At 52.7% G+C, this 23,744-nt stretch overlaps 1 protein-coding gene across 3 annotated transcripts in view; it reads right to left on the reverse strand.

Moving 5' to 3' along the window:
- Nucleotides 1–1,298: 1,298 nt before the first annotated feature.
- Nucleotides 1,299–23,744, reverse strand: part of Neurl1 (neuralized E3 ubiquitin protein ligase 1) — an 83,590-nt gene continuing 61,144 nt past the window's right edge. For all 3 annotated transcript variants that reach the window (XM_052184230.1, XM_052184247.1, XM_052184239.1), the window contains exons 2-6: nucleotides 22,338–22,579; nucleotides 21,684–22,005; nucleotides 8,099–8,788; nucleotides 4,390–4,536; nucleotides 1,299–3,358 (exon numbers count right to left, since the gene is read on the reverse strand). In XM_052184230.1, coding sequence (XP_052040190.1) covers nucleotides 3,120–3,358; nucleotides 4,390–4,536; nucleotides 8,099–8,788; nucleotides 21,684–22,005; nucleotides 22,338–22,579 — 1,640 coding nt within the window. In that variant the 3' untranslated portion in view covers nucleotides 1,299–3,119. The remainder of the gene's footprint in view (nucleotides 3,359–4,389; nucleotides 4,537–8,098; nucleotides 8,789–21,683; nucleotides 22,006–22,337; nucleotides 22,580–23,744) is intronic.

Below are 23,744 nucleotides of genomic sequence, written 5' to 3' on the forward strand. Positions count from 1 at the left end.
GTAACTTCTAAGGCCGAAGTGAGTGGCTACTGCAACTGTGTGGTGAGAATGAGCAGGTGGGTGTCATTGGGACTCCTAAATCACAGGGACTGCGTAGTGTCCACCCATCCCCAGCCAGCTTACTGTGGTCAGCAGGAGCCCTTCCCTCAGCTTCTCCCCTCCCCCCACCTCAGCAGAGGAACGAAGACAAGGACATCGGATGCGTAGGGTCCGCGCAAGTCATCTCCAGGATCCTCGGTGGTGCTAAACCAGCTCCATGTTTCTCATAATTCTAACAGCGGATTGTTTTTTATAAGTCTCATCACAAACATGAAGTGTCACAGGGGAAGGGACCCAGCCCCCTGCCCTGCCCCTTTCCGGGTGTCCTTTATCACTTAGGTGGGACTCTGTGGTCTGTAGAAATGACCTGTCTTGGCATGCTTCTAGACTTTAAAATTTGGATTGTTTTGTTTCGTATTTTGTTTATGTTTACAGGCCTCTTGTATTTCCCTAAAGACTAAATAAAGTTTTTGACCTTTTTAACTAAACAGAATCATGTGATTTTCTCTGGCACCGGAGGACCCATTCAGTTGACTAGCAAAAGTCCCACTCGCCCAAACAGCTGCCAAGTCGAGACCTGATCATGGGATGGAGGAGAACGAGTCAGTTCACACAGGAGATTTCCACTTGTAGGCAGCTTTCTGAGAGTGGCCAAAACTGGACCCTTGGGCCTTACCTGGTTATGTTAGTCTCTGGTAAGCAGGAAAACACAGACCTAAGTTCAAAGGCAGACTAAGTGGTCAAAGCCTCCTCCCAGGACAGGGTGTAGGTAGGTATCCCACATGTCTCTGAGGTCTGGCCATGCCAGTTCTAGCCTCAGGTCCTGCCTCTTCCCTACCCCAGCCACAGGGTTGACCTATCATTCTCCTATTAGACTGTAGGTGGCGATACTGACCTCACAGGATCTCTGGCCTGTGAGGACACAGTGTAGCAGGAGTGTAGCTTCCCTTGCTTGGTGCCCTACCTGACTCTGTTCTCCCTCTGGTTCCCTCCACCAACTCAAAGTCCCGAGACCACCAGAAGGGCTGCAGCAGCTTCTCAACTTAAAAGGTTTGCCTGGTATTAATAGACCCCACTGTGTGAGCCCCGTGCCGTGCTCCAAAGGCTGACTCTAAGGCAACTTCTCTGTTACAGGCCCTTCGGGGCTTGGGGGTTACAGAAGAGAGTCTGGGGCTGTTCTTGATAGCCCTTAACCTCTCAGGTGTGCTCAAATACTGGTCCACCTCCCAACCTCCAGACGCAGAGCACAGCCCTCAGGCTGGTACGAAATCACCTTTATTCACAAACACAGTGACCCAGTTCACAAGGGAGGCAGTGCTACCTCTGAACTAGCAGAATGGACAATGGCTTCTTTTCCCAACTCCAACCACACAGCTCTGTTCCAGGACCTTTCTCCATCGCTAGGAGGAGCCCCAGCTAGATGGGGCAACTCACCAGCTCCAGCCTGAAGGCGTCTACCAGGGCCAGTGACTGGAGAAGCAAGACTGAGGGTGGCCCAGATTCCCCAGTACAGGCAAAGGCCCACCCTGGCATCCATTCTCAACGCCTCCCCAGTACATTCCTCCTTGGAGACACCTGAGAAGAACTCCCAGGAGTACACAGAAAGTGTTCCACCCCCAAACTTTTACCCAGGGGAATCTGGAGTTTGGGGGGTGGGGTCTATAGCCAGAATCACATGCCTGGCCAGCAGCCAGGCCAGAGACCCAAACCCTGCCTTCCGAGGCAGAAGCTGCCTCTGAGGATATAAAACCAGCTATATGAGGGCCAAGCTGAAAGGCCAGGAAAGCCCAGGCTAAGGCTCCACAGTAACCCAGAGCAGGCAGGTAGGATTAGGGGAGCCCCAGCCCATAAGTAATGGAGACGCCCTTAGCAGGGCAGAGCCTGGCTTTCAGGCTCTATTCTTCCTCTTCTAACAAGGGTCTCCATTCCAGTCCCTGACCCACATGTTAACAACCTTCCCCAACCGTCCAGAACTTCTGACGTCTTTATAGAGGTGGATGCCCTGGAGCCAGCCATGCTAATGGAGCTCCCATGCAGGGAGGAAGGGCACACAGTTGGACGTGTGTGGTTCCCACCCAGCAGAGGCTTGTCCACCTCTTGGGAGGCCTCCAGCCTGTCCCTCTCCTCAGGGTTAGCGGGACTGCCCACCAGCCTGGTGTTGGGGGGTAGATTCTGAGTGGCTACTCCTTGATCCCCTTTGCCTGGCAACCACCACCCCCAACAGTAGCATTCTAGGAGACCCATAAACAAAACCCATAAACCAAATAAATAAATAAATAAAATAAGGAAAAGGGCTTTCCACAGGCCAGGAGACCCCACACACACACCCCACTGAGGGCTCCTGTCCCTCCTGGGCACACAATGGCAGGATCAGCCCAGATCAAGGCTGGCACTGAGATGAGGAAGGACAGGTCTTAAGTGTGGCTGTGGCCCTGTTCTTTTGAGACCCTGACGACAGAAAGGCCTGTGTCAGCCTATACCGAAGGGCACCCTGGGAAACTGCACCTGTGAGATGATTGGCAAAGGTCATGGCAAACAGGAGGTCCTGAACACGGCAGGGCAACCCCAGGTCAAAGACCCAGGACCCAGAATCTGCAGCCTGTCTGCTTACCTACTCTGGATGAGGAGAAAGAGACACGGCATGCAGTTGGCAGCTGCCCAGGGTGGGAGGAGTCCACTGGCCTCCTCCCCAGCTGACCAGGAGAAGCTACTGTGTTCGCTAACTCTCTCCAAGATGCCACACAGGCTGCACAACCTAGAAATTTGCCCAGATCGTGAGGATGGCCACAAGCTGAGACTCTACTTCAGCCCCTCAGCATGCAGAAATCTGGGTAAAGAGGAGAGACATAGTGGGGTACCCTTCTCCCCTCCCCTCATTATGAACTGCTTGTGCCCCCACCTCACCTCCCTGCCTGAGACCCTCTCAGCCCAAATCTTCAGGGACCTTGGTTTTCCATGTTTAATGGAAAAGGAGGAAGAGTTTGCAAACTGTAGAAGGAAGAGACCCTGTTGGCTTTGCCCTCAGCTGGTGCTGGGCCACAGTCTGCAGATGTGGGCGTGCGGTTGGGGCTCTGCAGGGGCTAGGAGCTGCGGTAGGTCTTGATGATGTCCTTGATGGGGCGACGGCAGATGGGGCAGCAGGCGTGCAGGGCCTTCTTGAGGCGCAGGCCACAGGAGTAACACAGGCACATGTGACCACACGTGTAGATGACTGTATCCACTGCGTGTTCATAGCAAATGGTGCATTCATCACTCCATTGGCCCATACCTGGGGCCACCGGTGACTCGGGCAGGCTCACGGGTGAGTTGGGGGCTGTCCCTGAGAGCAAAAACACCAATCAACGGGGATGCGACTCAGCCCAGCACGGGGCCCTCTCGTTGGAGAAAAGGGCTCATGTCTTCCTCCATCATGGAAAGACACCTGTCCACACTGACAGCCCACCTTCCTGCCCAAGGAAGGAGCTGAGCCCCTGGCTCTGGCCACGCAGCCCCGGACCTGGGCCAGAGCAGCAGTAAGAGGAAAGAAGGAACGAGTAGAAGAGGACTTCCTAATTCCTTCAAGGTGCGATCTTCCTGCACCAATGCTTAGTATCCCCTTTGTGCACATTAAGAAGTTGCCTGAAGGGGGCTGGAGAGATGGCTCAGTGGTTAAGAGCACCGGCTGCTCTTTCAAAGGTCCTGAGTTCAAATCCCAGCAACCACATGGTGGCTCACAACCATCCATAAAGAGATCTGATGCCCCCTTCTGGTGTGTCTGAAGACAGCTACAGTGTACTTACATATAATAAATAAATAAATCTTAAAAAGAAAAAGAAGTTGCCTGAAGATCAGATACCGCCTTCTGGGTTCTGTGGGCATTTATACTCACATATCCACAAACCCCACTACACACACACACACACACACACATACACACACACACACACTTTAAAATAAGTCTTTAAAAAGGAAAAAAAAAGCTACAGCTACACATCTGGAGAGCTCTGTCAACCGTTAAGAGGCTTGCTGCTCTTGCAGAGAACCTGAGTTCAGTTCCCATATCCACACTCAGAACTGCCTCCAACTCTAGCTGGGGGATCCAGCACATCCTCTGACCTCAATAGGCACTGCACACATTCATGCATGCACATTCTGTAAACACATACATGTGTGCACGAACATATACACACACACACATTCAAAATTTAAAAATAATTATAAATTCTTTTTTTTAAGAAAGTAAAAGTCCCCTGGTGAGTGCCCCCAGGCCCCAGCCCCCAGCCTCTCTGGTCCCATCCCTAATGAAGGCTGCACTGTCTCTATAGGATGCAGCGAGAAGCATTGGCCCACCCATGGGGCCTTGGTACTCACCGCCAGCAGAGCCACCTAAGGGCCCAGAACTGCAGGTGCTGAGCAGGGGGTCAGAGAGGCGGCTGCCCAGGGCACTGGGCGAGGTTGGAGTGGAGGCAGGTGAGCAGGGGAGAGATGGGCCACCCCGTTCGGCCATGATGGTGGAGCCTGAGAAAGGGGATGGGTCAGACTTCCATTAGCCTAAAGAAGAAAGCGTCAGTCCCTGCCTTCCACAGAGAGCGGGGCAGAGCCACGGGCTGGGACAGGAGCCCAGTGGGCTGGTTCCACCCTGGCCCATGCTCTGCGCTCCCCTATCGGTCTTGGGGTAGCATCACGTTCTATATCACCCACAACTTCCAAACAAGTTTTGCCACCTCCTAGGTACCTTTGGCCTGCAGAGAATGGAGTGTCCCATGCCCAGGCCTCCTACCTCAGTCTCTCTCAGAGTCCTGCCCTCTCTACCACAGTGCCATGGAACCACCCGCCTTCCCTACACAGGCACTCTCAGTCCTACATTCTGGCCCTGTGACCCTGACTTCTCTCTCCCCCCTCCCTCTTCCGTCTTCCTCCTCCAGTCCTTCCTGGGGGTTCACTGTACATGTATGAGACTGGGGACAGAGCCCTCGCCCTCAAGGGACTGACTGCTCAGAAAGCCTCTTGATGCTGTCCTCGAACGCTGTCTCTGGGAACTATGGCTCCCTCTAAACTCTACTTCCTTATGGTTATGGACCCGCCATGCCCAGCCACACAGCCTGAAGTGCTTCCTCTTCTTGACCTGAGAATCCAGAACAAGAAGTCACTTGCCCATGACTGTCCCATGGGCCCTAAAAGAACATTCTGCACACAAGCAGGTGCACTGTTAGTTGTAACTCATGTCTGTTATTATTTCTAAGCATGATGAACGAAGGTTCGTGGGGTGGGTCTCTCCTCTCTTCCCTAGCCCCCTCCACACTAGAGACTAGACTCAGGCTTCACGTGTGTTAGGAAAGCAATCAATCACTGACCAATGTCCCAATACCTTATTTAACTTTTTAAGATAGTATCTCTCATGCAGTGGTGGCGCACATGCCTTTTATCCCAAGACTCAGAAGAGGCAGAAGCAAGCAGATCTATGAGTTTGAGGACAGCATGATCTACAGAGTGAGTCTCAGGACAGCCAGGGCTATACAAAGAAACCTTGTCTTGAAAACCAAGGGTGTGGGGAAAGATAGGCTCTTACTGAGCGGCCTAGGCTGGCTGTGAACCTGCTCTGCAGCTCAGGCAAACGCCTCCCAAACAGCTTGGATTGCATGCTCAGCCCATACAGTCTCTCTTACTACATTAATATTTTAAATCAATTACAGTCTTTTCAGAAATGCACACCAATTTACTTTTCTTTCCCTACAGCACTGGCTAGCATTTTCAGAACGTCTATAAAGCAACCCTGACATGGCTGTCTTTAGTGAAAGCGGTTTCATCCTACCAGCAAATACAGAGTCCTGTACACACAGACACAGGAAACAGCCCTTAGTTATCGCTATGAGGAACTTTCACAAAGCCAAGCCTTTACCATAAGGGGAACAATGAACCTTCATATGCTGCCTGACTTGTTTTCCCCTTAGGGTCAGTCAGGATTCCCCAACACCATTCTGCTGACAGGCATGCCCAATTCTCCAAACAGCTTGGGAGTTATTAATAGACACTGGGTTCTGGGTGGTATTTCTTAACATCCACCTTGATCCACTTAGCACCTGGGACAGAAAAGGTCTTGTGTTTGTTTTGTTTTAACTCCCTCTTGCTCCGGTCTCATAAACACCCTTGGATGGCAAAAGCCTTACTGGAAAGCTACTTAGCTATTATTAGGTGGTACTGATGCCGGAGTGTGCCTTGCCTCTGTGATTTCGCTTCTCTAAGAAGCAGTGAGTGCAGCCAATTCTCTCCCGCTTTGGCTCAGATGTGTTTGCGCACATGCATGTGTATGTGTGTGCACACATGTGTGTGTACATCTGTGTGAGTGCATGTGTGTGCACACATGCATATGCGTACATGTGTGTGAGTGTGGGCATGTGTATGTGCACATGTTTACATGTGTGTATGCATGCATGTGTGAGAGTGTATGTGCACATGTGAGCACATGTGTGCACATGTTCACATGTGTGTACACGTATGCACATGTGTGCACATGTGTGTGAGTATGCGCATACATGCATGTGTGCACATGTGCATGAGTATGTGGGGGGCACATGTGTTTGCACATGTTCACATGTGTGTGTGTGTGTGCGTCTCCCAATCCAGTTTCGTTTTATCCCATCCAGAATTCTTTCTCCAGATCTGTTCATCTAACCTGATTTCCTCTCCTTCAGTTCTTTCCCTAACTTTTCTGTTTGCTTCTTGCTGTCTCTTCATCTGGTCTCTGCAGAGCTGTTAAGTCTGCACTGATCTTCATCTCATTTCACAAGCCCCACCCCCCCTCCGATTCACAGTCTCAACCATGCCACATACGTAAGCACAAGCACTGGGCTATCCTGCCCCTCCCAGAAAGCTGAGTCAGAAAGCAGCTAAGGCCTGATCATCTGCAACTGGTGCACTACCCTATCAAGCCTCCTGGGTTGAGCCATGGGACTGAGAGGCCTGGAGCTCTCCAACCTTAGCTAAGGACACTTTAAATAACAATATAAATCAGCTGCACATGGTGGTTTGATTCCTTTCATCTCAACATTCAGGAGGCAGAATTGGCTCTGTGTAAATTCAAGGCCAGCCTGGTCTACAGAGTGAGTTCCAGGACAGCCAGGGTTATGAAGACAAATCTTGTCTCAAATAAATAAAGCGAGCAAGCAGACAACAAAACAGGACATCCAGAATCTATCTTACAACTACAGAATTGGGACTCCGGAGCCAGGTTTCAAAGATCTGCGCATTACAGTGAGTCTAGTGAGAGATGCCGACAAGGCAAACCCTCCCTGGCTGAAGTGGACATCATGGCAGGAGCTGGCTCCCCACGCTGAGGGTGTCAAAGGGAAGACTGAGAAAGGAAGGAGGGCAGACACACCTATCTCAGACTGCTCATGACTGAATGTGACCAGATCTCACACTCCGGCCATCCCCGCCCCCTCACTAGGTGTGCCAATCAAACACCATCTTCCCTTCGGTTGCCTTCTCTTCAGGTGCTTGGTCACAGTAAGGGATACCTATCCTACAGAACGAGCCACGAAGTGTGACTTAATACAAGCCTCTAGTCCTCTCAGATTGCCTCTTCCTAAAAAGAAAGGTCTGGAACACTGCAATCTCATTCCCAAGGGCTGCCTGCTAAGGGAGCCCCCTACTCTGATGCAGGTAATTGCCCATGAAGACACTAATACGGTGTTTGGGATTTTTGCTTGTTTTTCTCTCTGGCTGACCTGAAATTCAATATGCAGACCAGTTTAGCCTAGAACTTGCAGAGATCCTTCTGCCTCTGCTTCCTACTCGCTCTGATTATAGATATGCACCACCACAACAGCCAGCCTGAATTTCACAAGAGCCACAAGTAGCCCTGAGGAAACCAAGTCTCAGAATGTTCACAGCCCTCGCCCCCTTTAACACAACCTCTAGAGTGTAAGGCTCTGGTCAGTTTGTGTGTCTTTTGGGTTCTTCTGAGTTCATCCCTCTCTTCCCCAGACATCCATGGATCAGACGCTTCCGCCCTGCCCAGAATTCACCTAAGCCTAGAAAGACCATCATGAACTGGGTGGGGGTGGCACCCAGCACTCACCGAGGATGCGGACTTGCGTGATGGCACCGTGCAGGCTGAAGAGCATCCAGAGGGGCTGCGAGGCATCCACGCACAGCTGCATGCCGGCCGCCGCGCCGTTGTGACTCAGGTGCAACTCTCCATCCGCGTTGACCACCAGGCCCAGGATGTCGCCGCTGTGCAGAGGCCCGGGCACGCGACACACCGCCCAGAACTCCTTGCGGTCCACCAGGGCCTCGGGGCTAAAGGGCAGGTCTGAGGGCCGCAGCGTGCCAGGGTCACACGTGGTGACCCCGATGGACAGCGCGCCGGCTCGCGCACCGCCCGAGCGCGTGACCTTGATGAAGATGGTCTCGGCCACGCGCACCGGCCGGCTGGTGAAGACGAGCGCGCGCTCGTCGCGCCCGTGCTCCAGGCGCGCCACCGTCTGCTCGTCCAGGATGCGGACGTGCGCGCCGGCGCGCAGCGCGTGGAAGCGCAGGTCGCCGTCGAGCTGCGCCGGCAGCGCGCGGCTGTGCTGAGAGTTGAGCGAGTTCTGCGGGATCGGGCAGCCGGCGGGCGGTGCGCCTTCGTCGCCGTCCGCTCCCGGCACGTTGAGGTCGCACAGGCTCACCGACAGGCGCGCCTCGTCCGCCTCGCACCTCAGCGACGGCCGCCGCAGCGCAGTGAAGGAGCGCGGCCGCAGGCAGTCGGGCAGCACCAGCTCGCTGTCTGCGGCGGGGGAGGGCGAGAGACAGGGCGACCGTCACCGTCCCACAGCAGTCGCGCAGCGTGCGCCACCAGCACTAAGATGCTACTGCTTGGGTGCAAAGACAGAAAGCAAAGGGGGCGCGGGAATCTACCCTCTAGACAAAAGCATGCAGCTAACTGCAAGACACCACCAACCTGAAGGCATCTAACTGCTTCTAAGTGCTCCCGGCTGGCAAGTGCTTTCTCCTTACTGGCTCCGGTAACCCTGCAGAACTTGTAGGACTTTATAACGTTTTGAGAGGGGTGTTTTATTTTCTGAGAAAGAGTCTCTTGTCCTGGCCTAGAACTCAGTATGTACCATGGTGCCTGCTAAAATTTACAGTCTTACAAAGAATTTTGTTGTTAGCAGTGAGTTATTTTCCTCTAGCTCCAGCTCCTCCCTCCACAAAAGAAAAGGGTTTCTTAAATTCTAACCCCTAGGACTTCCCTACTTCGTGCTTAACTAACATGGAGTGGCTCCCACATGTGTGTGTATGTGTGCATACATGAAGGGGGCCAAAGGTCAACCTAGGATGGTGTTTCTCAGGCACCGTCCACCTTTTTGTTGTTTGAGAAGGTTCCTTTCTGGTCTGAAACTGGCTAGCTCAAAAGCTCCAGCAATCCTCCTGTCTCAGTGAGTTATCTCCAGCAGTGGGAATATAATATCCTGCCTTTAGAAGATGACAAACTCAGGTCCTCATAGCTTCTGCCCACCTAGCTGTCTCCCCAATCCTCAGAGTAGCTTTCAGACAATAACCATTTGTCATAGGCACTGCTGATACTGTAACACTCTAAGAGAACAGAAAGAATACCTGTCTCCCAGTTTCTTCTCAAAAATCAATGACATGGAAAGCCAATATTTACCCACCCCCCTTGAGGTTATCATTGCCACATAAAGACATTACGGCAGAAAGAAGTTAAATAAATCCGATAAATAAAGCCTTTGGAGAGCAGTCTCCCTGAGCACCGACCCCAGGTCACTAGTTCAGACAGGTACATCCAGACTGAGGTTTGAAGAAGATACACTCCAGGAAAAAAAAAATACAGCTCTGCCTGTTTGTTAGCCCACTGTCTGGAGAAAAAGCACCTTCCATATTTGGGTTGTAGCATAACAGATTCTTTAAATGTATTTTTGGTGTCTTCAATGCAAAGGTTAAGTTCTACTATATAAACACCAATAGAGTTTAAGCTTTCATAGGTAATACACCAATCTGAAAATGTGATAGCTTTGATCCATCTCCCTAGAGCACTGTCGCTAAAGTCTGTGGATAACGTTTGGGCATCCACGAAGTTGTGTTAAGCCCTTCTATGGGCATGGACTTCAGACTCAAATCCACTGCTGCACATTTCCTCTCGCATAGCATCTTTTTTTAATTACTGTCCGGAACACTTCTTCATGCCAATGGCTGATTCCAGCCATGTTTTTAAATGGGTATTGCTATCCCCGATCTATGGACCTGTAACTTACAGTGACAGGAATGGCATGTGCTGTGGATGACCCCTGCACGGTATCCTTCGAGCAGCCCATGGGGGCCACCCCACCGTAGACACAGATCTGGGGTGCTGGGTGTCAGCCACCACGTACAGAGACTCAGTATTGGAGCATCCCCAATGCCATACTCATTTCTGATGGAACCGTTTGTGCAGAGCTCATGTCCCTAAGTCTGACTGGCACCACTATAAGCCACACATGACCTATGCCTTCCTGAGTGCCCAAGTCTTCCAGCAAGAAGAGCAGAGGCCATGATTGGCCTACCACAGAAGAGAGAAGAGACTCTAAAGCCTCTGTGATCAGTTCCCCTCTCCCTGCCCCTTTTAGAAGCAGCATTATCTGGGCTCGGGAAGGTCAGGTGCCACCCTTCCTCTGAGTCTCAGGCTGCTCCAAAAGTCTCCCGGGGCCTGGCTGGTTGGATCTCCTAGCACTGCATTGGCAAGGAAGAGAGAGCCAACTGGAAAACTCGATTATTCCAGGGAATTGACTCTGACAAGGATGGCCATGGCTTGGAGGCTGGGCACTGTGCAGAGGCAGAGGTGAGGGGAAGCCTTGGACAGGAAGGAAAGGGAGGTCAATGGAGGGAGACAATGTTGGGGAGGGCCTGGGCCCTGGAGAAGTGTTGCTTGGTCCCTGAGGGATTCTAGTGCTGGGCCTTTGGGGACTCTAGGGAGTTGGGAGAAGAGAGGAGAGGGGAACATCAAGGAGGAGAGGAATCAGTTGTTCAGAGATGCCCAACCACAGCCTACGAGAACTCACGTGGGCTGCCCCACGCTCTCAGGACTGTGTGTTCAGAGCCCCGTAGCTGGGAAGGCCGGGGGATAGTTCACAGTAGTATAAGTCAAATGTGTGGACGTGACTTGCAAAAGTTGCTCAGAAAGCAAAAGAGGACTTGGCCTCTCAGGGCTTGCTCTCTCACACTGAACTCTTTATCTCTGTGTCTAAGTCACCACACTGGAGCTCTGAGCCCGTGTGGAAGACGCCTCCCCCTCCATCCTGATGACTGCACACGTAGCTTCCCATCACTCACTTAGAGAGTGAATGGAGCCAGCCAGTACGCCAGATGTGCCCCGTGAAGTTCAAGGCGCAGGGTGACTGTCACCTTCAAAGACACGTGCATTATACTTCAAATAACACACCAACCGAAGAGTATTTGGGGTGTCATTTGGTTGGGTCTTGTACCACCAAATCCATATTCTGGTAAGCAGTCTACTGAAAGGAACCTAGTTGAGTGTGGTGAATTTGAAGTCATCAGCCTGGGTTCAGATCTTGACTTTGCCATTGCTTTAGGAGCTGCATGGCCTTGGACACACAGCGTAACCTCATGAGACCCTTTTGCTTCAGCTGTGAGAGACACGTCTGATTAGCCGGATTTTGAGGCTCACCTTGGAAGGACACTGCAGGGATGTGATGTGAGGCCCACTGGGCACCTGGTAAAGGCCCTGGCACACGTGATCATATGTCAATACAAACCACTGTTGGTAACCCCATGTTACCATGGGCTCTAGGGCACTCCAGACCAGGTGTTAAATGTTCTACCTGGTACTTAGCTGGTGGCCTGGCAGGGTCCCAAGGTGTTCTCTTGGGTTTGGAGCTGGACACCCATCTCCATACTGACTAACTCTGCCTAACTTTGCCTCTGCCGTGCACTGAGTGCACTGTCTCGAGTTGCAGCTATTTCTAAGCAACTTCTCTGAGGCATGTGATGGCAGAAGTACAGAATGGAGGCACACGCCTGCCTCCACAAGTTCCGTCAGGCCAAGGCAGGCAGAGCCCCTGTTGCCCAGATAACATCAGATATTAGCATTTTGGCCTGAGGGTGGGGCCAGTGGTTAAAGCACGTGCCTAGCATACCCAAGGCTCTGGCTTCAACTCCCAGAACCATACGCATGCCCACCACACAAATATATTGTGCATGCTGTCTGAAGACACACAGGTCACAGTGAGAACCCAGGAAATACTCTTTGAATGAAATTACTGACCGGAAACCCCAGAGAAGCAGCTAAACTATGGAGGCTAACGGAGAAGGAATGAGAGGGTGAACAGAGAGGGGGCCAGACAGACAGCGCTAGGATGTGGCCTTATTGGAAATGTTGCTGAGCTGGGAGCTAAGGCTCAGGAGCAGCTGGGAGTGGCTAGGCCCAGCCTAAGAATGTCTTCTCCCCTTCCTCTCCAGCACTCAGCGGGAGCAGCTGTGGGCGGCCAGCAGGCTCCAAATAATTGTCCTAGCAGCGGGTCAGCTGTGCAGGGCCCCGAAATAGCTGCAACTTGAGACACAGAGCGCCCACCGCACGGCAGAGACGGCAAAAGGCCCCCCAAGAAAGGTAGCATGCAGATGGGGCACAGCTATGTCCAGCCCCCAAATCCAAGAGAACTCCTTGGGACTCTCCCAGGACACAGGTAACCTGGAACCGCAAGCCATGGAATGACCCCACAGTTGGAAGCAACACATTATATAATCAGCGCTGGAGACGTGCTGCCCGCTCAGGGGGGGTCAGCGCTGGAGGCAGATGTGGCACAAGACCTTGAAAGGAGCTGCCCAGCCACTGTGTGCTTTGTGTCCCTTTGGTGCCTGCCCATTCTGGTGCCTGGCAAAGGTTCCGATCCAGAGCAGCAATAACCAGGCCCTGGAAGGTTGTGCACTGTACTGACCCACGGGGAGAGGCGAGCCAGGCCCTGTGTTTTGGGAATCGGCAGACAGCTAGTTTACGCTTAGAGAAGAAAAAATCCAAATCAGACATGGTTACAGTAATCTTAGCATCTCAGATTAAATAGGTGCTCAAAGAAAGCGAGGGGGTAAGGGACTAGGCCTCACTCAGCCTTGCCTCCAATGCCCCTGGGGACAGGAAGCTCACCACCTCAAAAAGCTTCCTAGCCGCTATCTCTATATAACTGTCAAAAAGTAACTCTCCTTGGGCAAGGCGCGTGGCCCAGTTGGTAGGGTGCTTACCTAGAATGCAAATTCTGGGTTTGATATCCAGAGCCTAACTAGCCAGATTGTGGTGCACACCTTTAATCCAGGGGTGGGGGGGCAGAAGCATCAGAAGTTCAAGGTCAAACTCAAGGTCATCCATCCCAAAGTACATAATGAACCGGAAGTCAGCCTGAGCTACGGGAAACCCTGTCTTGCAAAAGCAAAGCTTCCGTGGCTTGGATTTTTGTGTGGTCGAGCATACCTCAGGGATCCCCCTTGGAATCTCTTCTCTGGGATAAATGTCACCTTGAGAATAAAGCTCTCCAGCCCTGACTGAGGTCCTCTTCCTCTGTCTCGGAGTGGGGTCAGGGAAGGACTTGGCCTCGGCAACGGGACAGGCAGCTGGTGAAAGGCATGTGAGGTGTAATATTGCAAGCAAGTTCACAGAAGTCAACCTGAGCCAGGCCATGGGGAACGTTGGCTGTGAGGAGAGTCATGATCCAGCTCTCGCTCAGAGCTGTGACACATAACCAGCTGTAAAGGGGGACCAAGGCAGGGTTTTGACACTGACACAGGGGCCTCCTTTGAAGCGGGGCCACCACCAGCCCAGACTCCTGCTTGTTTGGATTCTCACATCCGCAGCACTGGGTAATCTTTAACCACGGGCTGCAGCAGCCAGCCCATTTGGAAGGTGCTGCCAGCACATTTACTGACTCCATAAACATCAGCCTGCTGGTCTGCGTCTGACCCAGGCAGGGGAAGGAGCCATGGAGGCGGTCCACAGCTCAGATGGACCTCTGGGCAGCGCTCTGAAAACCACACTGGCCTCCACCCTCTCCTTTTAAACTCAGCTATGGGTCGCCCAGGAAAAACAACCATGGTTTCTGGGGCCCCTGAGGGAAGCATACACTGTTCCAGAACCACTTGAAGTCAGACTCCTTGGTTGAATCCTGGGAGCCAGAGGCTCCCAGAATCATTTCATGTAGTGGCTCTCAAACTTGTTGCTTTGTGGCTGTCTTTGTGTGTGTGGTTGAATTTGGTTTCACATACTTGTTTTTTGAGACAGGATTTTATATCTCAGGATGGCCTGGAATTTACATCAATCTGCCTGCATCAGCCTTCCAGTGACTAGGATGTCAGGTGTGAACGGGGACACCCACTTCAAGTGGCTCTTTTTTAAATCTATCTATCTATCTATCTATCTATCTATCTATCTATCTATCTATCTATCTATCTATCTGGTTTTTCAAGACAGGGTTTCTCTGTATAACCCTGGCTGTCCTGGAACTCATTCTGTAGACCAGGCTGGCCTCGAACTCAGAAATCCATCTGCCTCTGCTTCTCAAGTGCTGGGATTAAAGGCGTGCGCCAACACTTCCAGGACAAGTGGTTCCTTTTTTTAAGTCAGGGATATCTTTGTTCCAGTGGCCATTGTGGTTGGAGTCAGGCAGTAGGCATCATGACACTGTCTCCTCATGCCTCTTCACGTCACTATCTTAGAAATGTCCCAGAAAGCCCCAGGGTTTAAAGAACTCCACTGGAGACCCACAGGTCCTACCCCAGGAAGCTTAGATTGTGAGGTTTTCCTACGTGCTAAAGGACTGGCATGGAGTTTGCTATTTGGTGATGGTGACCGTGGCAAATATGGCAAACTGGGTATTCTTTTTTAAGCTAAAGATAAAACCACTTCTCACACCACAAACCCTTTCCTGTATCTGTGAGCCTCTGAAGATACTTGTGAGCTAAGTAGGGCATGTATAATTATGCCCAAGGAATCCAGAGTCCAAGGTAGGAGACGCTGGGAATTACCTACAGCCCCCAAGCAGCTGGGGCAGGTCTTCATTTGGAGAGGAGAAGCTCTCTCTTGCTTCTGAAATGAGGGCCCGGTCCCCAGCCTTACAGGACCCAGCTCCTCCCTCCCCTCAGGTTCCACGATGACCCTCTCACCCCTGTAGGTCTTACCAAGGCCCGAGAACTACATCTGGAGGCAGTGACACACTACGTAGAAGTGTGGCATTGCCTTTGCTGTGGGTTAGGGACAGTCCCTGTTTGTCAATCCCATGAATGTGACTCATGCTACCCAGGCCAGTCTTCTTTGGGACAGACCAGATGAAACCTATGAGAATCTGTGACGAGCACAGGCAGTCAGATCTGCTCTTGGTGCTGAGTCAGATACCCTGGGATCCCCTCACCTCTTTCTCAGACCAATACCGCTGAAACTCTGGTAGCTTCTTTTGCCCAACATCCTTCCTACCTTGAGCTCCAGACACAACAGGTCCTCAGTGACCACCTGGAGGTGACCACTCAGACTTAAGAGGGAACACACAACTAGAGAAGCCGGAAGGCAGTGGGCTGCTTTGGGTGTCTGCCACTTACTCTGAGCCAATTAGATTCAGACTGGCAAGTTGTCTACAGAACCTGACACATGTTAATGCCCATTTCCCAGCTGTGTGCTACCCTCTGAAGTATCTCTCAAATAAAGCATATCAGAGACTATAGATAGTGAACATCTGAAAATCACGCCCATGGAGTGCCACCTAGGCCCCTGGTCCAGACAAACCACTACCACCTGAGGTCCTTGGACCTCTCTGCAAAACACGTACAACACCCTCCCCTGCACACAGAGAGTGCATGCCACCTTAGAAAGCAGGACAATGCACCATGCAAACCACTTAGACCTGCGCATGCCCCAGGTGTTCAGGGGGAAGATATATCATCCTACACAAGGGGAGGTGGGGAAGTCCATGTGGAGGAGGGGAGGGGCTGGTGCCCAGACCTTGACACGGTTGGTAAGATTTGAGGTGAGAAGCAGAGAATGCCTGGAAGAGTCTCTAAAAAAGAAATCGTTGGGGATAGAAGGAACACTGGATTTGAAATAGGGTCTCCTGTAGCCCAGGCAGGTCTCAAATTCAATATATATCCGAGTACGACTTCATCCTCCTGCCTCAGCTTCCTCACCTGACTGAATTATTTTCTTCCTTCCTTCCTTCCTTCCTTCCTTCCTTCCTTCCTTCCTTTCTTTCTTTCTTTCTTTCTTTCTTTCTTTCTTTCTTTCTTTCTTTCTTTCTTTCTTTCTTTCTTTCTTTCTTTCTTTCTTTCTTTTGGTTTTTCGCTAAGCTGGCCTCGAACTCAGAAATCCACCTGCCTTTGCCTTACAAGTGCTAGGATTAAAGATGTGTGCCACCACTGCCCAGCTGAATTATTCTTTTTGAGTGAAAAGAAAAAGAAAATTTTCAGAGAGAGACAGAGAGAGGAGAGAGAGAGAGAGAGAGAGACCAAGACCCTCATCAACATAGCATCCCCAGTGGTCTACCCCATTCCAAAAACTGGCACAGGCTCCTTAAACTATTAGCCTTTTGAACCCAGCATCTAAGGCTGGACATAAACATTGGTTTAGCCAGGGAAGCAGCAAGTCCCCCCCCCCAGATGGCAATGCAGCCCTCAGCTGTGGACAGCACACCTGGGTCACAATGCAGCCCCCGGGCCTCATCTGCAGAGGTTAAGGAGTGTCTTGGTGCAGGACTGCAGAGCTGGGCCACTGACCTGGGTCAGCAGCCCTTTAGGATCTGGCCCAATGCCATGCCACCTAAGTCTCCACCCAGGCCTGGAAATATTCATCGGGGAGAGAAGTAGGAAGGACTGAACTCTTGTAAGCCCTCACTTCCAGCCCTCTCATTGGCCACTGCCACTCCCATGTGGCACTGGGTCTGCTCGCACTGACCTCATGTCCAGACTGGCCAGGAGAATCTACATTACAGCCCCTCCCCACCTCAGTGTGGGCCTGGCCCTTCTCCACTGTCAGCCACAGTTTCTATTAAACACCCAGACAGCACAGGGACCACAGGGCCATTTAATCCGAAGTTCTCTTTCCGTGTGCCCAGTTGTACACAATCCTCACGGTCACAAGTAGCCGCTGCCTTTCTCCTTCATGCCCCTCCCAGGATGGGCTCCTCTACTGCTTGGTCCCCTGCTCTGTGGCTTCCCAGTGTAGTCCATTTACAACTAAATTGTTCTTCTCCAATTCCGTTCTTTTAACCTGAGCTTCTATTCCCACAGAAGTCCTCTGGGATGAGTGCTAGTGGCATCCTTCAGTTGTACGCTCTGGGTCACACTCAATGGCAGAATCAGAGTCGGGCCACGTTGTTGTACCTGGTGATATGGCATGGCCCTTGGTGTAAAAGTCTTCCAGGTCGGAAGCTGGGTCTTCAATTCTCCTCTCAGTCTCTCTCCTCTGTAGAAAGCCCAGGCCATGGCGTGATAGCCAAGAGACCTTGAGAGTAGAGTCTAGGCTCTCCAGCTTTTTGCAAGATCATAGCTGCTCTTCCCAAGTTTCCACCCCTCTTTGGAGGACACAAAGTCTCAGCCCAGACTGGCCTTGAACTCACAATCCTCCTGCCTCAGCCTCCTAAGTGCTGAGATTACAGGCCTGTGTTCCACACTAAGTTAGCATTTCTAAGAGAAACAAGAAGACCTCAGGAGACTAGGATAGGAGTTTATCTGTTCTTGTATTAATCACCCCATAAAACTTGTGTTTATTTGGTTGTTGGCAGACCCTTCTTCCTGGAGGTGGGAAGCTGTTATTCTTGGAGATACCAGTCCAGGTCTGGGCCAGGGCACCCGCAGGAAGGAGGGTAAGCTACTGGGCTCCGGCACATAGGGAAGAGGTCTAGGCTGCAGTGAAGGAGGGTAACCCCAGCTCTAAACTGTCCAATTCTCCAGGGACATGGCCATCATCTGTGGGCGGGCTCAAATACCTAATGTGTACATGCTTACTACACGCACAGTGTACCAGGTACTTGGGTACATCTGTGCTCTGAAGACCAGACAGGTAAGGTGTGGAGTCCCCACACAGAAGCTGAAGGGGACAGGGAGAAGCCTGGAGGGCGTTCCTAAAGGTCACATAACCTCTGGGGGATAATCATCCCAGGAAAGACTGGCCCATCTTCAGAGCCACCAAGGAAGGAGAGATAGCTGCTAGGAGAGGGAGACAATGGAAGACTCAGAATTGTTGAGCATAGTGGCCCAGGCCTAGAATCCCAGAACTTGGTAAGAGTGACGTCAGGGCCACCTTAGAGGCCCAGAGGGACCCCCACCTTCATCCCTACCCTCTCTTGTCATCCACGCCACCCCCACTCCTCCTCATCTCTATCCCTCCCCGCCCCGTCTCTCCGGTTTTATGCAAACACACAAATCAATTTAGGAGGGGCAAAAAGAAGAGCTATTTTAATCTACTAATTGGACTTGAGGGGCCGTAATCCCCGTTTGAAAATGCCAGGGATCACGATGATTTACGGGCAGGACGGCAATCACGGGCTTCGGCCTTATCGAGTATGCAGAGTTGCCTGCGGGGTGATCCAAAGGCGAGCGCACCACTCGGAGCAAACCCATGTATAGTCACAGAAAGGGCGTGGGTCAGGCTGGGTTGGACAGCCTGGGCTCCAGTGCCAGCATGAGGCTCTGCTGATTCATCTCCTGCTCCTATCCCCATCTACCCCCAGCGCCCTGAGGATCGGAGCCCCACGCCACCGCTAGCACACTCCTCCCCACACTCCTCCCGTCACACAGTCCCCTGGGCCCTGAAGGTCCAGCTTGAGCCTCCTCTTTCAGGAAGCCACAGACTTCCTTGCCATCCTGCCTCCCTTTCTTTGCCATCCTGCCTCCCTTTCTTTGTTTAAACCTGCTGAAGGGCCGCGGGAAAGGCACTGCTCTATCGTTGGAACTCCTTGTTCAGACCCAGCTCGGCCACATCCCTACATGGGCTTCCTCAAACCTCAGTCTTCTCCCTGCCAAATGGGGATGAAAAACACTCTTCTAGGCCCGCCGAGAGGCTGAGTGAGCTAGTGAAGGACGTGGCTGGGTAGACGGAAGGGAGTCTATGACCACAGAGGTTAGCAATTTACAGCCCTTCCAGGTTGGAGGTTGATTGAGTCCTGGTGTCTCCCTAACTGTCCAGTGAGCCTGGGACTGTCCCAGGGTAGGGCTGGTCTCCGTTAGCCCCACCCACCTGTTCTTTTCTTCAGCTAACACGTCCCAGGCCTCCCCTTCAGCCAGTCTCCACTCTCCCCCTCCCATCCTGTACCCTTTCCCCCAGCAAGGCTTATAAGGTTGAATGAGATATTCTCCTCCACAGCGGGGTTTCTCCCCCTTCCCATTGCTGCAACCTTTGAACACAATTCTTCACGCTGTGGTGACCCCCAACAGTAAAATAATTTTCATTGCTACTCTGTAACTGATTTTGCTGCTGTTATGAATTGTAACATAAATATGAGTCCTCTGGAGGGTCTCAGGCGACCCCCGTGAAAGGGTTGTTGGACCACCGCTCCCACAAAACTGGCTGTGGACCTACAGGTTGAGAACTACTGCTCTGAAGTAGACCTAGCAGTGTCAGACCTGGGTCCCTTCCTCAAAGGAACTCACATCCTGCGGGGAAGCAGGCACAAGGCTCCCTGAGACACAGAGGACAGAAAAAAAAATCCTACCCAGAGGCCTCAGGGAGGTAGCAGCTTCTAAGCGGGGACTTCAGGCCAGAGTGGATACTGTGAGCAAAGGCATTCTAGGACCTGGTGGGATAGGCTGGTCATCTCAGCCACTTAGGGGGCTGAGGCAGGAGAATGGCAAGTTCACACCCAGCCTGGGCAACCAGGACCCTCTCAGGAGCAGGAAGTCATTCATTCTCTGCTTCCCACCACGTGGCAGCGACCCGGGTAAGACACGGGACTCAGACATTTTCCCGAGCAGAGTTGAATCTGGACTGGGTGAGTGGGCTGGGGCTCACACTTAGGCTTTGGAATTCTACTGCCTTATAGGATGAGACCCAGGGGGGACCAGGACAGCCGGAAGGGACTCCTGTGGACCTTGGGTTAAGCATCATCTTCCCCAGGACAGGTAGGGATGACTGACAGCCGCTAGCCACTACTGTGTATCAGCTGACCCTCATACCTCCATCCTTTGAGAATTCTAAAGAGTCTTCAATGCAGTTATTACTGCCCCCACAGTGCCCCACCAGGTCCCAGGCTGGCCCAGGATCCAGCCCGGATTTGTCTCTTTGGCTAAGGCACATAATTTCTGGCAAGTAGAGGCCTCAGGTGTACTCAGTACATAGAGGAAGTTGGGGGACCTCCCAGCCAGGCCGGATACCCTTCTTTGGCAGCTGTCACCGGGAATAGCTCTTTGGGCCCTCAATATGTCAGCATGAATGCAGGCACACTTTTATTGACTTGAAAAAACAGAAAGTTCCCAAACTGCTAGTTAATAAAAACAGCCTCCTGACGTTTGGAACTCCACAAGCAGGCTTCTGGCTGTCTCTCAGGCCCTGTTGCTTTTACTCCCATGATCCCGTCTTACACAAGGGGAAGCATTTCAAAAGCATTTGCCACTTCTAGGCTTAGAAGTCAGAAAGGAAAAACGGAAACCAGGTTTGAAACTCCCCCCATTCCCCCCAACCCCCGTTATAGCGTTTCTCTCTACAAGGGAAAGGAAGTGGGGATGGGGACAGGAGCGGCGCGTGTCAGCTAGACAAAGTTTTGATACCTAGGACAGTGCCAGCTAACTTTACTCAGCCTCCTTAGGACTCCTCCCATGGCCCATTTTCCAGATGAGGAAGTTGAGGCTAGGTCAGGCTCTGCCTGTACGTAGAGTTCACGTGCCTGCAAGCACACTCTTGAACACATATGTACACATATGTCAAGCTGGGAAGACAGGCTGGGTTATACTCTCAGCTCCATTACCAGCTCACTGGTGCTCACGCTAGGCAGTTGGATTCTCTGAGGCCCTTGGCCATCCTGGCTAATTCCACAGCCAGGAAGTCTGCGCCTTGCCGCTCAGGCCCCACCTATCTTCTAATGTCCCCACAGTAGGTGTCCCCATGGTAGGTCCTATAGGCTGTCTGTCCTTTCCCTCCGAGGGGTCTGAGCCTCCTCCCCTCTCTCGTCCCCTTGCCATCCCTGCAGAAAGCTCTTGGGTAAGGATGAAGGCCGGGTGTTATAGGAACTGTAGGCCAGGCCTAGGGCTTAGTTAAAGGCTGGGAAAACTCAGTACAGAGAGCTGGCTCCACCGTTCATCCGTGAGGGACTGAACACCCTTGAATGTAAGTCTCCACCCATGGAATCCCAGGGTTGCTATGAGACAGGCCGAGGCTTCCACTGACAGTGGTTACTGAGAGCAACATTAACTTCACCAGGGCATGGGCGAGGCTGCCATTCCTGGTGGGCGAGAGTTGCTCCCAACTCAGAGAGCACCCTGGAGGAAGGCCTGCGTGGGTTACCATCTCCCGAGCCATCTCCCGAGCCATCTCCCGAGCCCAGCTTGCCAGAGCTGCGGCCAGGAACAGGACACTGCAATTCACGGGAAAGCCGTAAAGGTGTTCCTGGGCCGCTAGCTTTATGGATGCCACCAGCAGTCACCATGACTCGTGGGAATAAAGGTCAGTCTTAGTGCCTGCCACTAATGGAGCAGAGAGAGAAGCCACTCACCTAGCAGCTGGACACCCCGTGTGAGGCCGTAGACGTCCACCAAGGCCCAGAGCGGGTCCGCCGTCCGGACCCCACTGAAGAAAAGCATGGCGGCTGAGTCATTGATCCGGTAGAAGACGCGGCCCTTCTTGTCCACCCAGAAGGCAATGATGTTGCCCTCGTTGGCAAACTCCTCAGGCAACGCTTTGGCCCAGAAGCCACTCTGAGATACCAGGTCAGGGCAGGCGTACTTGGGCAGTGAGTCGGGGTGGATGCGGGAAGGGTCCTTGCTGGTGAAGCCAAGTCGCAGGGCCCCACTCCAACAGCACTGCTTCTTGGTGATCTGGCCACAGGAGTGAGGAGCCTCAGCCTAGCCTCTCCTCCTCGGTCAGATGACCGAGGGGGGAAGGCGTGGGCTCTCTACACACCACCCTCGACTAACACTTGGGAGTGTCCTACAGCCAGAAAACTCACCACGTGACTCATTCCCGCCCACCACCCAGCCCAGGGGGCCTTTCTATAGGTTGGCGGAGGCCACTCCCACTGAATCTTGTTACCCAGGAAGGCTGGGAAAAGAGAAAGGATGAGAGACAGGCAAGGAGAGGGGCAGGCTGGTAGCAGAACAGCAGATCATGGCAGTAAAGAGGTCAAAGGCAGGGGTCCGGGGGTGCCCACCTTCAGCCTGACTTGCTCATAGATGAGGACCGGGCGGTTACTGAAGGTGATGGCGTTGCAGAAGCTGGCCTGCCTCTTGACGGCCTTGTGGCTGAAGTCCATGAGGATCTGGGAGCCCTTGGTGTGGGGGTGGAAGAGCAGAGGCGTGGCAGGGAGGCCCCCACCTGACAGCGCAGGCGGGCAATGCTTCTGCTTGTGATGGCATCGGTGAGAGGGGACCGGGAAGGAGCCCCCGATGGAGTCTGCAAAGGAACAGGTCACAGCGTCAGAGGACTTATCAGCACCAAGAGCCAGAGCGGGGTCTTCTTAGGATAGGGTTCAGGGAAGAAACAGGGGCCACCCACCCACCCCTCGGCATTTACACCTTCACCAACACAGCCAGCTGCGACCACCAGCCTTCCTGCCACCGTCCACTTTGTCCCCAGCCACTGCCACTTGGTTCTTAACCTATGGGTCGTGACCCCCGTTTGGAGGGGGCATATCAGATATTCTACATATCAGACATTTACATTGCGATTCGTGACCATAGCAGCTACCTCCTCCCATTACCGCTCCTGATGGCCCGTCACCCTACCTAACACCATCTGCTGTCACTCCGAGACTTCCTCTCATTCATTCACTCACTTATTTATAACCATTCATGACCTACGAAATACCAAGTTCTGTCCTTGGTACTGGAACTGCAAACAAGAAAGGTCCATGGCTCTTGTCCTGTAGCCCAGGACACAGACGTGAATGGAGAGCACCGTACTGAGTGGCACAAAGCAACCACCGCCCCAAGAGCCACCAGGAGGCTCTCCTCTTGGCAAGGCCTCTGGAGGAGGAGGAGAGAGGGCAGGCAGCACTGGGACTCAGCTGGTGATGCCGGGCAATGGTGGACATGTGACCATGGGGGCAATGTCAGCCTCAGTGTCAAGGACATAATGTCTGTCCCTCAAGGCTCCCCTCCTGCTTAACGCTGCCCATGCCAGAAGCACGGGGGGGGGGGGGGGGCGGGGGGAACGGGGACAGACGAAGGCATGGGCAGGACAAGCTTGGAGGAGGGGCAAGCACTTTACAGATGTGCAGCTAGCAGCAGCCTGAAGACAGAGACACAGGCGAGACCACAGGACAAGGTGTCTGGTGGCTTCTCTGTCACTCCTTGGCTAGGAAGCACTTCCCACTCTGGGACACCGGTTAGCCTTGCCTCAGGATCCGCAGCTGGGTGGCATCCTCACAGGGACTAGAAGCTAGGGTGCCCTTTCTTTTCCAGATCCTGTGCCCTATCGGTCTTACAGAAAATGGAGCCCGCCTGTCCTGTCACCTTAAGCAAACAGCCGTGGAGGACAATAGGGCAGAAGGAGGTGGAAGGAGGCCTCCACCTATGGCAAGCTCCTGAGGTGTTTCAGATTTTGGTCCTCATGAGAC

Source organism: Apodemus sylvaticus, chromosome 1 (assembly GCF_947179515.1).
Source record: "Apodemus sylvaticus chromosome 1, mApoSyl1.1, whole genome shotgun sequence".
Lineage (NCBI taxonomy): Eukaryota > Metazoa > Chordata > Mammalia > Rodentia > Muridae > Apodemus > Apodemus sylvaticus.